Source organism: Lutjanus erythropterus, chromosome 20 (assembly GCF_056507025.1).
Source record: "Lutjanus erythropterus isolate fLutEry1 chromosome 20, fLutEry1.hap2, whole genome shotgun sequence".
NCBI lineage: Eukaryota > Metazoa > Chordata > Actinopteri > Lutjaniformes > Lutjanidae > Lutjanus > Lutjanus erythropterus.
In genome coordinates, this window is record NC_139336.1 from 31,445,158 (window position 1) to 31,458,514 (window position 13,357).

The 13,357-nt window shown below is 36.8% G+C and overlaps 1 protein-coding gene across 1 annotated transcript; it reads right to left on the reverse strand.

The window, feature by feature from the left end:
- Positions 1 to 5,982: 5,982 nt before the first annotated feature.
- kmt5aa (lysine methyltransferase 5Aa) lies at positions 5,983 to 12,761 on the reverse strand. Its single transcript, XM_084746349.1, has 7 exons — positions 12,494 to 12,761; positions 10,302 to 10,452; positions 9,859 to 10,150; positions 9,659 to 9,746; positions 7,831 to 7,890; positions 7,171 to 7,361; positions 5,983 to 6,665 (listed from the first exon to the last, which is right to left on the reverse strand). The coding sequence occupies exons 1-7, from the start codon at positions 12,500 to 12,502 to the stop codon at positions 6,455 to 6,457; spliced, it is 1,002 nt and encodes a 333-aa protein (XP_084602475.1). The 5' UTR covers positions 12,503 to 12,761; the 3' UTR covers positions 5,983 to 6,454.
- Between the last annotated feature and the right edge of the window lie 596 nt (positions 12,762 to 13,357).

Consider the following 13,357-nt stretch of genomic DNA (forward strand, 5'->3'; position numbering starts at 1 on the left):
TTTTCTGCTGACACTCATCACATCATGTATGAGGAAGTAAGTAAAAACTTTTGAGCAACAACCAAGGTTTGTTTCGAGTCAGTGAAAACACTGACATTAGAGCTGTTTGATACAGAAAATGGTAAAAAAAAAAAAAAAAGAAAAAAAAAAGGACGTCCTCAAATGTCTTGTTTTGTCCAAAGTCCAGAGATATTTACTGTGAGAAAGGAGCAAAGCAGCCAGAAAAATTTTCACATTTCACAACCTGAATTCTGACAATCTGGACTTTTTTTACTTAAAAAATGACTCAGCATGATTAATCACTTATCAAAATAGCTGATGATCAAACGTTGCAGCTCTAACTGACGTCACAAAGGACATGATCCCATTCCAGTTTTTCAGTCTGAAGTAAAAAAGTAAAATAGTACTTTGTGGACATTTTTAGTGCATTCTAACAAAACCATGATGACACCGATTCATTTTGGTCACTATAATTGTGTGTGTGTATTTATTATGTATGTATATAAATGCATAACGTTAAGTCCTGTTGGTCAGTGCGATTTCTACACATCCTCTCAAACGTCCAGACCTTTCATAAATAAATTAAAAATAAGACCTTTATGGACAGTTTAAAGCAAACCGTACTCATGCATTTGAGACACGTCTTGTCCTAAGTACATTTTGGAGTCGAATATTCAAATGATTAAGTTTCCAGCTCCCTAGTGGCCCACTGTCAGTCATATTGGGGGCATTGCAAGCAGAAATAAGAGAGAAGGAAAACAGGAACTTTGCTGCTGTGGCAGTTAGTGGAAAAAGTCTTCAGGGTTATCTCACTTTCCAAAACTTTGTTCAAGGTTTAGAAAACTCCTTTAGACAACATACAAATGTTTTCACAGATGAGTAAACTGAACATCAAGTGTAAAACTTGTCATTGCCCTTTAAAAGCTTTGAATCTACTTTTAAAACTGACTGTAGATCAGTGCTGTTGCTGAAATAAAGGTGATAAGGTCTCTCTTCATTTCAAACTATATCTGAGCTATATCTGAGCTGCGGTCTTTGCAAGATAAAAACAAGTGATTCAGTTATTCTGTTGGTGTAAACCCTCTAACACTGCATTAATGAGGCTCTGCGTATCGACTACAGACATCTTTTATTCATGCGCTGGCTGAAAGAAACTGGACTGTTCTTTTTGTTTCTGACTCTGGAGAGTGGGAAAACAGTAAAATATCCTGAAACGAATGCATCTCGGAGCACACTCTGTCTTTTTCCCTGGGTAAAAACACACCAAGCTCGAAGGATGCCTGAGTTAAATTGTAGTCTTGAATTTCAAAAAGCAAAAAAACAAGTGTCATGCAACTGTTTTACTCATTCAAAACAATAATGTCTTGTAATATAAGAAGAAATGAGAAGCCCACTCTTGTTACTTGCATATTACATCTTTATTCATCGATGCCTAAACCCCAGCATTAAGATTTATTCAACGCTACAACAGCAAAGATCTATTATGTCCTAAAATGGCCAACAGGTCAGTTTTGCCCCTCAGGATTTATTGCATTAGTTCTACATGAAGAACGGAAGAATTCAAAATGTGACGTGTTGGTTTGAGAAATGTTCACACGTGTGACACGATGCTACTGTCAGAGGCGGCAGAGGGAGTGTCAAATCTTTTTGTATCACACACACTGGATTTTTCCTGAAACGCCCTCACACACACACACACACACACACACACACACACACACACACACACACACGACTGGACTCTTTGTTTTAACACTGATGAAACTTCTTTCTGTGGTATCTGAATAAAATTAAATCAGGAACTCAAAAGAATCCTGGATTTCAATAATATACTGAATATTTTGCACTTCGTCATCCTTTCACTATTTTGTTTTGAACACCATCATGGAAAACCTCCTTCACAACGTAAACAGCCACAGAAACGTATCAGGAGAGGATGGGTAACATTTGGTACGACTGCCATGTCTCTCTATTTAGCATAATTTTGAAACAAACCTGCTACAAATAAGTAAAAAATGAAATTCAGAGGGTGTAAAGAAAAATGCGCTAATTCACTTTCTTGCCGAGAGTCAGACGAGAAGATTGATACCATACATGCTCATATTGCTATTTGAATCTGAAGTTACAATCAAGAGGTTATTCGCTTAGCTTAGCATAAAGACAGCTAGCTTGGCTCTTTCCAAAAAAAAAAAAAAATCCACCTACCACAATGACATATAACAAGTTAATTAATTATTGAGCTCTAGATATGCAAGTAGATCAATGTTGTTACTTTCGATCAAAGCGAGGCTAGCTGTTTCCCATCTTTATGCTAAGATAAGCTAATAATTTTGTAGCTGTAGCTTCATATTAAAACAGAAAGATATGAGAGTGGTCTCGATCTTCTTATCTCGCTCTCGGCAAGAAAGCAAATAGGTATATTTCCCAAAACATCAAACTATTTCTTTAAAGATGGAATCAAAGGATTCGCCAAAATAACACCAAACTTATAATAAAAATCTATTATAACTTAGATATTAGCAATAATACAGACAGCACCTCTAAGGAGAGAAAGTGCTGTAAGAGAAAATAAAGGGAATGTATGATCCTGCTAAATGATACTGAGAGATTTTTGTTTTAAATTGCTACTTCGATGGGAGACACATAAAATATTACATTTGAATTCATCATGTTTGTACTGAAACACTAAATTCATACAATCACAGGTTGAAAGCTTGTAAATGTACATGTTTTAATTGTATTATAGCCTTTCCTGTTAATGTATTTAAAGCGACTGAAAGGAACTTTCATTTTAGGTTGACCAGCGTCAAAAATAAGCAACAGCCATCAGCCAAATGCTGGTAAAATATGTAAGTGGCTGGTAGATTTGCTTCACTCACTAGCCAAAAAAAAAAACAACCCAATGGTAATCTACTGCGTGGCTTGTAAAATCTGGACAGTCACGAGCCATTTGGTTTGTGAACAAAAAAGTTAATTTTGAACCCTGTAGTGTTGATTTTGTAGTTTTTCCAACACAAATAGAACGTCAAAAAGAAAATTATTTAAATAAAAATCTCCTCCTGCTCAATTTTAACTGGCTAATGTATTAATCACTGTAACTCTGCCTGGAAAAATGTAAACACAGGCTCATTTCATCTGATTTCAAGGAGAATCTGACCAGTTAAAAACTCCTGTTTGTTTAATGTTTAATGTTTTAGTTTTTACTTAAAGCATGAGTGATGTTGCAAAATGTTTGTTCTCTCAATAAAACCCATGAAAAGACCAAAACTAACAGCTACTGTATCTACCAACAATTACTGTGTATTTCTTCTCCCTCCACAGAGCTAATAGCTGATGTTGTGATGGCTATAGGGCTTGCGATATCAGAGGGAATGATGATTTTTACATTATTCTACTTTTTATTTAATGATTTTTGAGGGGATCTCTAGCAAACAAAGATGTTTTCTTAAAGCTACTACAAGGAACTTTTATATTTCTCTCAGATGTTGGAGGACAAAAGCAGCAGTAGTAGCACTAGTAAGACCAAGTATCACATTGTTGGTTTTGGTCTTTTCATTGGATTTGTTGACTTACAAAAATACAGAATATCACCTGTCTAATGCTTTAAAATGGATGTATTATTCTGATTTGAACACTTCCAGGTGATACAATAGATGAGGATTCAACTGTTTTCTGTCTGTTGTGTTATCCAGAAACTGCTGTACTGCATGTGGTAGTTCATAATTGGTGATTTGACCAAAATAGTGTCGTCATTCAAGCTAAAAACAGTTAATATTTAAGTGGGATATGAAGGATCGGATTTACTAGAATTGAAAATTTTCATAAAGATTATCATATACATATTAGCTAAGAGAAAAATAATCATTTGTCTAATTGATTTTATAGATCAGGTTAAATCAAACAGTTCAGGATAAGTAAGATAATTTGGTTCAATGCGTAATTGGAGCGCTGCCAGAACTCTTTGAGGTAAATTTGACCTTCTGACTACAGTTCATGGAAAAACACATTTGGAAAAAAAAAAAGCTACTAAAAGATAAAGTTAAAAACAAAATGACCTGTTGGGGGTTCAGCTGTTAAATACTTTCACATGGAACATCTGGTTGTGGACAATATGACAGTTCTGTGAGCGGGAAGAACAGATGTGTAGAAAACCTGCAAAGATCCGCAACGTACAGCAGGAGTGTAAGAGTTCACCAAACCCACTTTCTGTTGGACTCCAACGACGGTTGGAGAGGCTGGTTTTTGTGTTGAACCGTGTGAATAAACATAAAATAAATCTGACATTTGCTTTAACCTGTTTTGGTTGGTAGTTTCTTTAAAGGAGGAGTTTGACATTTTGGGAAGCAGAATTATTCTCTCTCTTGTTACATGAGAACATCATTACCACTCAGCTACAGCCGGCAGGCTATTAGCTTAGCTTAGCATAAAGACTGGAAACAAGAGGAAGCAGCTGGTTTAGCAGCAGGAGTACGGGTGTAGGAAGCGTAGCAATGTGCTGCTGTGGACAGGGTCAGCAGCAAAATGTATGCTAGCCACCTAAAAAGAAATATATTTGTTTAAGCGTACAGTGTTAAGAATATTTTCACAGCTTTACCATCCCATCAGCCAGCCTTTTCTAACGGGAAAACCACTGTTACATAAGCCAAATATTACACTCTTAAAAGCAACCAAACTCCACTGGCAAAAACAGTCATTTTACCTCACAGAACACAGGAGTTGCTGGTCTACCGCTGCCTTGACTGGTTAGTGTTTTTGTGTTACTGTGCAACCTCTGTCAGCTAAAAGTTTGGTTTGGATTCACCAAAGTCACACAACAGGACAAACAAATTAACTGATCAAGGCAGCAGTAGACCAGCAACTCTGTGAGGTAAAATTGCTATTTTTGCAAATAGAGTCTGGTGGTTATATAACTTCAGCTTCCCACTGGAATGTCTTGTCTTGTCCGATGGTAAAGTAAAATGGTGAAAATATTCTAAATTTATGTACTCTTAAACTGATATTAAATTTTTAGGTAGCTAAAATACATTTTCTGCAGCTCCTGTCCACAGCACTGAATATTTATAGGTACCCTCATACAACCCCACTTGAAAAAAAATCCAAACTACCCCTTTAGCTTTTCTTCTTTCTTCATGATTCAATTGAAAGATATAACAAGGAGGCTAAATTTCTTCCCAGCATGACATGGCAAACACACTAACAGCCATTACTGATGAGCATGTTACACTGGACTCAAGGTAAAGAGTTGACGGTCAGAAAAAAGGAAAATAGAAATTAAGATTTGGTGGGTGAAGAGTCTGATAAGCTCCGATATTCAACATATTAAGACATGAAAGTGACTCTAATCTTCTCATCTAACTATTTGTGAGAAAGTGGAAAGACATAATTTCCCAAAATGTTTAACTATTCCTTTAAAACCACCCTGTGATTTGCAACAGCAAGCCAATAATAAATATATCTACATAGTGCAGTAATATTGACAGTGACGTGAGTTGAAGAAATTGTACTTAAGTGAAATTAAAAGGGAAGTTTAACAGCTGAGAACTAACAAGATAATCCTGTAAACCAGTCGAGAAACTAATTCTTGAGTCTATATATATATAAGTAGATATTTACTTAACAAACTTTTATACACGTTTGTATTTAAACTTACATAACAGAATACACTGTTTTTGTATTATGTGAACCGTTACTACAAGATAATTCAAATGCAATGTGCTTCTTAAATATTAAAAAATACAATAGAGGCTTAAAACTAAAAATAAAGCATGAAAAAAGAGCAATTTTTTCTGTATACTTATGTAATTAGTATAATGCTACTTTATTTAACAATTCAAAAAGTAAAATACTTTAATTTTTTTTGTAATAAAGACCCAAAAACGCCAACTGAACCATGAGTTTGGTAAACTATTACACTTCCACTAAATAACAGTAGACTGTGTGAGTTTCAATGGCAGAAATCAAATTCCACTTGAACAGAATGTGTTGTTTTTAAAAAGGGTTTGTAATTTGCATCTCATAGTTCTCGCTGATCCAAAAGGGCTCAGGGGCCATAAATAGAAGTATTGCTAACTACTAATTAAGAAAAAGCAGTATAAAAATGCAGAGCATTAACTACCACCTGCATGCTGTAGAAGCATTGGTCTATAGGTAATACAAAATGTACAAAATAAATGTGCTGCAAAACAACCAGAATGTTTCATATACACATAAATAAAAAGTACAGATGTCATCTGACAAAGCAGATGGACCTCAATCGAAATGTGATAACTTCCCCCATCGACCCCCCACCTCGCCACCGAACACATAAGACCCCGCCCCTCCCTCCCACTTCTTCAATATTGGAACAAAAAGGGTACACATTCTGTTTCTAAGGCATTTTGTACACTAGCTAATGAGAAACACAAGTGTTGCCGTACGTTTCCCTTTTCTTTCTTTCTTTTTTTTTTTTTGAAGATCAATATTTGAGCCACGGGTGAGCCGCGATGGACGCTTTGCTGCGGTCCCCGTAGTCATAGAGCAACTCCTCGCCCTCGTCGATGTCTCGAGAGGCGACGAGGATGAGGTGAGGGACGCCGTTGATGTCGTGGAGTTTGGTTTGGCAGTTTCCGTTTTTACTGTGATTTATCAACCTACCCATGCGGCCAGTCTCTTTTGTGGCGTCCACACTGTGGAAAACAAGCAAACATGAGTCACATCAGTCGTGTCTGCGCAGGTGTTTCACCCTCAACAGCATCATAATTTAAAATGTCACAAAAGTAAAGAACAGATGGTGATCACTACGAATGAAAACACCTGAGTAAAATATTTAAAAAGGAAGCTGCGAACTATAAAGACAAATGTGACTTTTGTCATGTGAAAGTTGTGTGGGGCTTTTGTTCTGGTCACTGGTTACGTAACCTGATAGAAAAAATAGTTTCAAAAACCAAACTGATAAAAGTGCTCTGGTTCAAAATCAGTTTCTGTTTGGGAGGTTTTGTAACCGTCACACTGACAGAATTCTTTGATATGAACTGTCAACATTTACCACTAGAGGCCAACTGCAAAATCTTTGCCTACGTTTACATTTTTGGAAAACATGTCTGCTGTAGTATGTTGTCCAGTAAAACACTGGCAGTTAATTTAAATGCTTTTGTACTTTATAAAAAGTAAATATGGGCTGATTTATCCTACCAGTAAGTTTTGCAGAGGTACTGGAAGTAGTACATGTAGCAGCCAGTGGCAGGGTTTTGAGCGTATTCGGCCTCCCTCTTTTTGGCGTCAGTGATCTGCAGCAGGTCTCCGTGGTACTCCACCACGTACTCGCCTTTCTGGAAACACCGCGTGGCAAACACTGCTCTGCCCTTTCCTTCTATATGCTGCACCTGCAAACAAGTATCAGAGGTTTGAACAACTTATGGGATCTTTTTTGATTTCATTTTTCGTGCATCTTCATTGTCTGCGCTTGAACCAAAACTCCGTTTGCTCTGATGTACCTCAGCAGAAGTTTTTTCCTGCTCCATGTTTGGTTTCTTTTGGTCTCCATTTCAGTACATTTAGAGTTTGAGTTAACTTTATTGTCCATTGCTTTACATAAAATAAGATAAAAGTATCACAGAAACAAACATTTCACACAAATCTAGACAGCTGCATCACATAAAACATTACATACATAGTTTCCAGTCAAATATATTAGATTAACGAAGCCTGAGTAGTTGATGTGTGCAAACACTAGAAAGTAGGAAAGGAGTATGTCCTAACATGTCATCAAGATGCGGGCTTATATAGCGAGTGATTCATGCATGTTTTTGTCCCCTTCAGATCTTAAAAATGGAAGTAAGAAACTCAGCGTACCTCCATTCCTTCCTCTATTCCCTTTGTGATGAGATCGTCTATGTGCTTCTTTTCTTCACACTGGTAACAAAAAGGAACATGAGATGGTTTTACTGAAACAGAGCAGATTGGATTTCACACACACACACACACACACACACACACACACACACACACACACACACACACACACACACACAAACACACAAACACACATCAAAAACACCCACACTGGAAATACAAACACTGAATTTAACACAAGCAGGATCAGAGAACTGTACTGGTCCAAATATAAGACGACCTACATTATAAGATTACAGATTTAACTGCTTTTTTTAAAAACAGTCTGAAGATGATAAAGTCTTTATCCTTATAGACTGGTTGGTAAAACTTCCCTAAGACAGTAATTGTCCAAAGGTAAGATCAAGTTGTCATGCTTGCAGCTTTGCCTTTTCAGTTGCAAAAGTGCAGCATGAAAAACTTCACGCTTTCCTTTAAAAGCCGATTTTCTCTGACAGCCTTTTTCAAACTGTCTCTCTGAGCTCCTCATTATGAGACTGGTAATTTCTGTCTGCTTCACAGATGATTCAGTCCCAGACTTCCATCAGTTTGTTTCCTGTAGTGCTACTTCTCCAAGTTTTTTGGGTTTCATCTTGAGTAAGGTTATGGTTAGGCGTCAGAGATAACCAGTTGCGGTTGGGTGTTGCAGAAGAGGACTGACTCGGGTTACGGCTTCACACAAATCAATGAATCCACGGGACTTTCACGCAGCTCTGTTCTGTTTCTGCAGTGAGGACAAGAAATGCTTTTGACTTGTTTCCACCCGTATGGAATTAATTACCACTTTGGCAAAAATAAGAAAAAACAGATTCTACAATATGTCAGAAACTAAGTTAAGAAGTGGAAGCTAACTCTGAAAGATGCTACAAACAGACTGATAGAAACTTGGTAGCCTAGCAACATGCAGGCCACAAAGAAACACATATTGAAATCAACTTCATTATTATTGTTATTGGTGACAATGGCTATCACGGGGATCATGGTTGTAATAATGACAGTGATAATATTTTGTAATGTTTCTGTTATTATTTTCTTTTACCATTATTATTTTGTTGTTTGGGTTTTCTTTTTTTTTTTTTTAATCTCTCTTTGTTATGCTTTTCTTTCCTCACTTAAAAAATATAGAATACAAGCCTATATATGATGCCTGTGTTTCAGCATGTTCTTTGTCTTCCTGCAATTGATTCTGCACAATGAGAAAAGTTTGCAGCACAGTGATGAAAGTGCATGCATGGACAAAATATGTCAATAAATAAAAAGTATTTCAAAAACAAAAGAAATGCATAATGCTGCCCTCCCTTAATGTAACTGGATCATTCTTTACTAGAGGCGATAATGCTTAATTGATGATCGATAAATCAGTCGTTTAGAATTTAATCAAGCTGCTATCAAGATCTGAACTATAACAGAAATGTAACAATATTTTTATGAGAATGCTCTGCATGTTATCTGATATTCAAGTATATGTGTTTATTATGTAGACCTTTACGTCTTAGCATATTTCATTGGCTGTGTAATGCTGTCACAGTTTATGCATTTAAAAAAAAAAAACAATTAACAGATTAATTAGTCGCTAATGTTAAGAATGCTCAATTAGGGAAAATGTCTACAAGTTGCAACCCTCCTCTGTAACCATTCTAGAATATCTGCTGTTGTTTAGGACTCGAATATAATACAAAAATTATTTTACAGGGAAAAAAAACATGGTAACATATGAATTTAATAGCAATCCCAACCAATATCCCAGTACAGACAGTATAATATTTATAACAAAAGTAATTTATCTTACCTTGAGTTCTGTTTTACTTTTTCTTGAGCTTCGTCTTATTGGATAGAAGTCAGTAACTTTTCGGTTTTGGGAGTTTTTTCCTCCTGCACTGTAGAGGAACAAAAGAACTATTATGAACAACTATCACGCCATCACGCTGTAAGATTTCTCCCTTGACGAGATGTGAAACTGCATCGATAATCAGGACACGCTGCGCGTACATTCTTAGCGTGGATTTCTTTCCTTTGACCTTGAGGCGGACTCCTCTCCTCTGGTGGCCGTGGAGGGCGCTGCTGTTGTTGTTGGCGTGGAGCGGAGTGTGAGACAAGCTGTTGCTGAGGGGCAGGGAGAGTTCGGTGGGAGAACGAAGGCAGGTCTGAGGGCAGTAGAGCTGCGGAGGCGACGGCTGTTCATCTGACCAGCAGGGTGAACACTGGCTGTAGCTGCTCTCCATCTCTGGGAAGTCGCTCTTTGAATCTTTTGGTGTGGTGCTGATGGTGTTTGTTCTCCTGCCTGGGAGGAAATGACGACAGTATTAAATCGTGGTGTTTCTAGTTCTTCTCGCCGCCTTCCATTACATAATCTACTGAAAAACAAAAATAAATAGCGGCCTGTTCTCCTCAGCTGGAGATCAAACTGTGGACCTGCAGCCAAGATGACTTACCCTCTCCCTGCCTCTGAGTATCGTTCTGCTGGCAACATATTGGAGAGCATCTTCCCTCCTGTGTCAGCTTGATCGTATTCTCATCATGAACTGGTGATATGGACTTGGTGCAGCTTAAGACAGTGACTGAGTGGCTTTTGCATACAATCTCCTGTGAATGCAGAGAGAAAAGGGACTTAAAAGCTCAAATAAAGAAGAACAGGACATAGAACAAATAATTAACATGGTGAAGAGTGCATATCTGTGTTTATGTTTAACTCAACATTTTATTTACATCTTCATCTGCACAATATTAATCTAACAATATGGTAATATGAACAATAATTCAACTGTTTAATCGTCAGTAATGTGCAACACACTGGCATCTTTTTTTTAATTCTTATAATTTCTATATGCTTATAAACACACTTCTATTCTTGGGAACAGGAACAATTTCCCCCCCGGGGATCAATAGAGTATTTCTGATTCTGAAACTGACAAAACAAACATATGATCAAGAAATGTACATAAATTAATTAAATTAAGACAGATGCCTCCCCCGAGTCTTCCAAAGCTAAACTTGGAGGAGAGATGATTCACAGGAAGACATTTTATTTGATGGGTGGGAAGTTGCTGCAAAGAAGCTAAAAATATCCATCTTAAGCTTCTCCAATATAATTGGCTGATGTGCACATTTATTACTCCCAGAAAAGCTACATTAATTTAAACAAATATTATCCCAGATATGAGTTTTAAATGTGGAAAGTACACAGAAACATTTTTCATTTGTGTGTGGAAATGTAGTACAAACTGAAACACTAAAAGCCCAGTTTGGGCTGGTATGGAATTGAATGGCAACCCAGAACAAGATTTGTCAGCCAGAGCAGCTCAGCAGCACTACAGTACTTTAATATAATGTTGTTCTGACACATTTTTCCTCCTTTAAAAAAAGTGATTTGGGTCTGGTTCTGCAATTTGGATATTGCACTTGACCATACTGCAATTTCCATAAAATTGCGAAAAACTGTGCAGCCCTACAACCCAGCAAATTTCCCAATTTCATGTGTGTAAATTAATAATTATACATAATGTTGACAAAACAGCATTATAATGAAGTGCTGTAATGCTGCAGAGCTGTCCTGGCCTTCAAATCTTGTTCTCATGATTTTAATAGTTTTTACTAGGGATGCAACTAATGCTTATGTTCATAATCAGTCAATTATTTTCTCTATTAATTGATTAGTAGTTTCCCAAAGCCTAAGGAGTTGTTCTCAAATTCTCTATTTGCTTACAAACCAAATATATTCAGTTTCAGTCATAAAGCAGCAAAGAAAACAGAAAGTATTCACATTTAACAGGCTGAAAACAGAATTTTGACTTTTTTCCCTCACTCAAACTGATTAATCAAACATTAAAATAGTTAGTGATTCACTTTAATTGATGGAGCTCTAACGACTTTACTAGTTTTTTTATTTCATTAAAAATTAAAACTGTGACGCAAAGATGATCATTCCCAGTAATCATGAATCATACTGCAAACGCAATATCCGTCAAAACGTTTACAGTATCTTTTATTTATTTTTTTTACCATATCCTGCAGTCCTAAAAAAAAACAAATGGGGCCCAGTAAAAAGTACAAAATTTCCTTCTGAAATGTAGTGCAGATGAAGTACAAAAGTGACATAGAAAAGATATAGTCGAGTAAAGTACAAACAGTACAGTAGTTGAGTAAATGTACTCAGTTACTGTCCAGCAGTGGTGTGGGTGGGGCCCTGAGGAGGGCACCATGCTGCTCCACACACCCACAATCCGTCAGTTCATCAGTCCCTTTAAACCCACAGTGAAGCCACAAACAGGCCTCTGAGCTCATTATCTAACGCACAACTAATATGTATTTTAACAGCTGATTTAAAAACTATAAAAAAAAAAGTCAAATCCTTGCGTTTCTTGTTGTCGTTTGATGTCAGAAATAAAGCTGCTGTTTTCAGCTAGCAGACACATGTAACCAGCTAATGTTAGCAAAGCACTCCTCAACAAAAAGGCTCACTGTAGCTACTGTAACTACAACTTACAGCAAAAATACAATAATACCGTAATTTAAATGCGGACAAACACGTTAGTCTCCTTCTCAAAGTAAGAATTAATCCACTTCCACGAGCTTTCATTGGCGCTTCTGAACCTGTGTTTGGTGATGCCCTAACAAGCAAACTTACCCCGTTCATGTCCGACTTGTTTTCGTGGCTCCTCGCTCGCCTCTGGCTTCCCGTTTCGAGGAAAAAAAATAAATGAAGCTTTCTGCCAGTTCACAGATTAACCTTGCCCTGCTCGTACGGCAGTGCCCTCCCTACAAGCTGGCCCCCTTCCACGGTGACTGCGTGCCCTTCTGTTGTTTTTAAACTGCCAGCAGCTCAACCGATGCAGCCTCCACAGCTCCTGTCCGCCATTTTTCTACATGTTAATGAAGGAGGAGAGACGGAACAATGTCGCCCTCTGCTGGCAGACAGAGGCACTGCGTTTATAACAATCTACCCTATGGGACTTTAAAACAAAAGCTGAACTTGAAACTGAAATATTGGCAATGAAAACAAAATTATTATTATTATTTTATTGCTTATTTTAATGTCACTTTATTTTGTAATGAAGCATCCCATCCAAAGTTTTTTTTTTTTATATGACTGTACTTATAGAACCAGTATACACCAATAAACATCTTGATTCTCCACTGAAAATAAAACAAACATAACATTTTTTATTTCTGTTTACTTTAAATATTGTTTTCAATGGGGCTACAACAGGTACAGTATACACTTAAAAAAGTTCCACTGAAATAAAATATTTTATTTTGATATCAGTGTTTATTCTGATGTTTTTGCAATGATAATCTTCTATTTGATAATAATAACCTGAAAATAATACCAGGATAAAATATTTTTAAATGTCTGGGTTTTATTTTTCAGAGAGAATTTCTCTGTTATAGGCCATAATTCTCTTATTAACTAACTTAATTCAAATGCAGTGGTGGAGAAAGTATTTAGGTCCTTTACTTTATTAAAAGTAAATACCACACTGTAAAAAGT

Bases quoted from the DNA above. Each gene is read 5' to 3' on its own strand.
- kmt5aa (XM_084746349.1), bottom strand. The intron at 9,747-9,858 runs GTACGCGCAGCG...GTTCCTCTACAG, and splicing joins AAGAAATCCACGCTAAGAAT to TGCAGGAGGAAAAAACTCCC. The intron at 7,362-7,830 runs GTACGCTGAGTT...ACTTGTTTGCAG, and splicing joins GAATAGAGGAAGGAATGGAG to GTGCAGCATATAGAAGGAAA.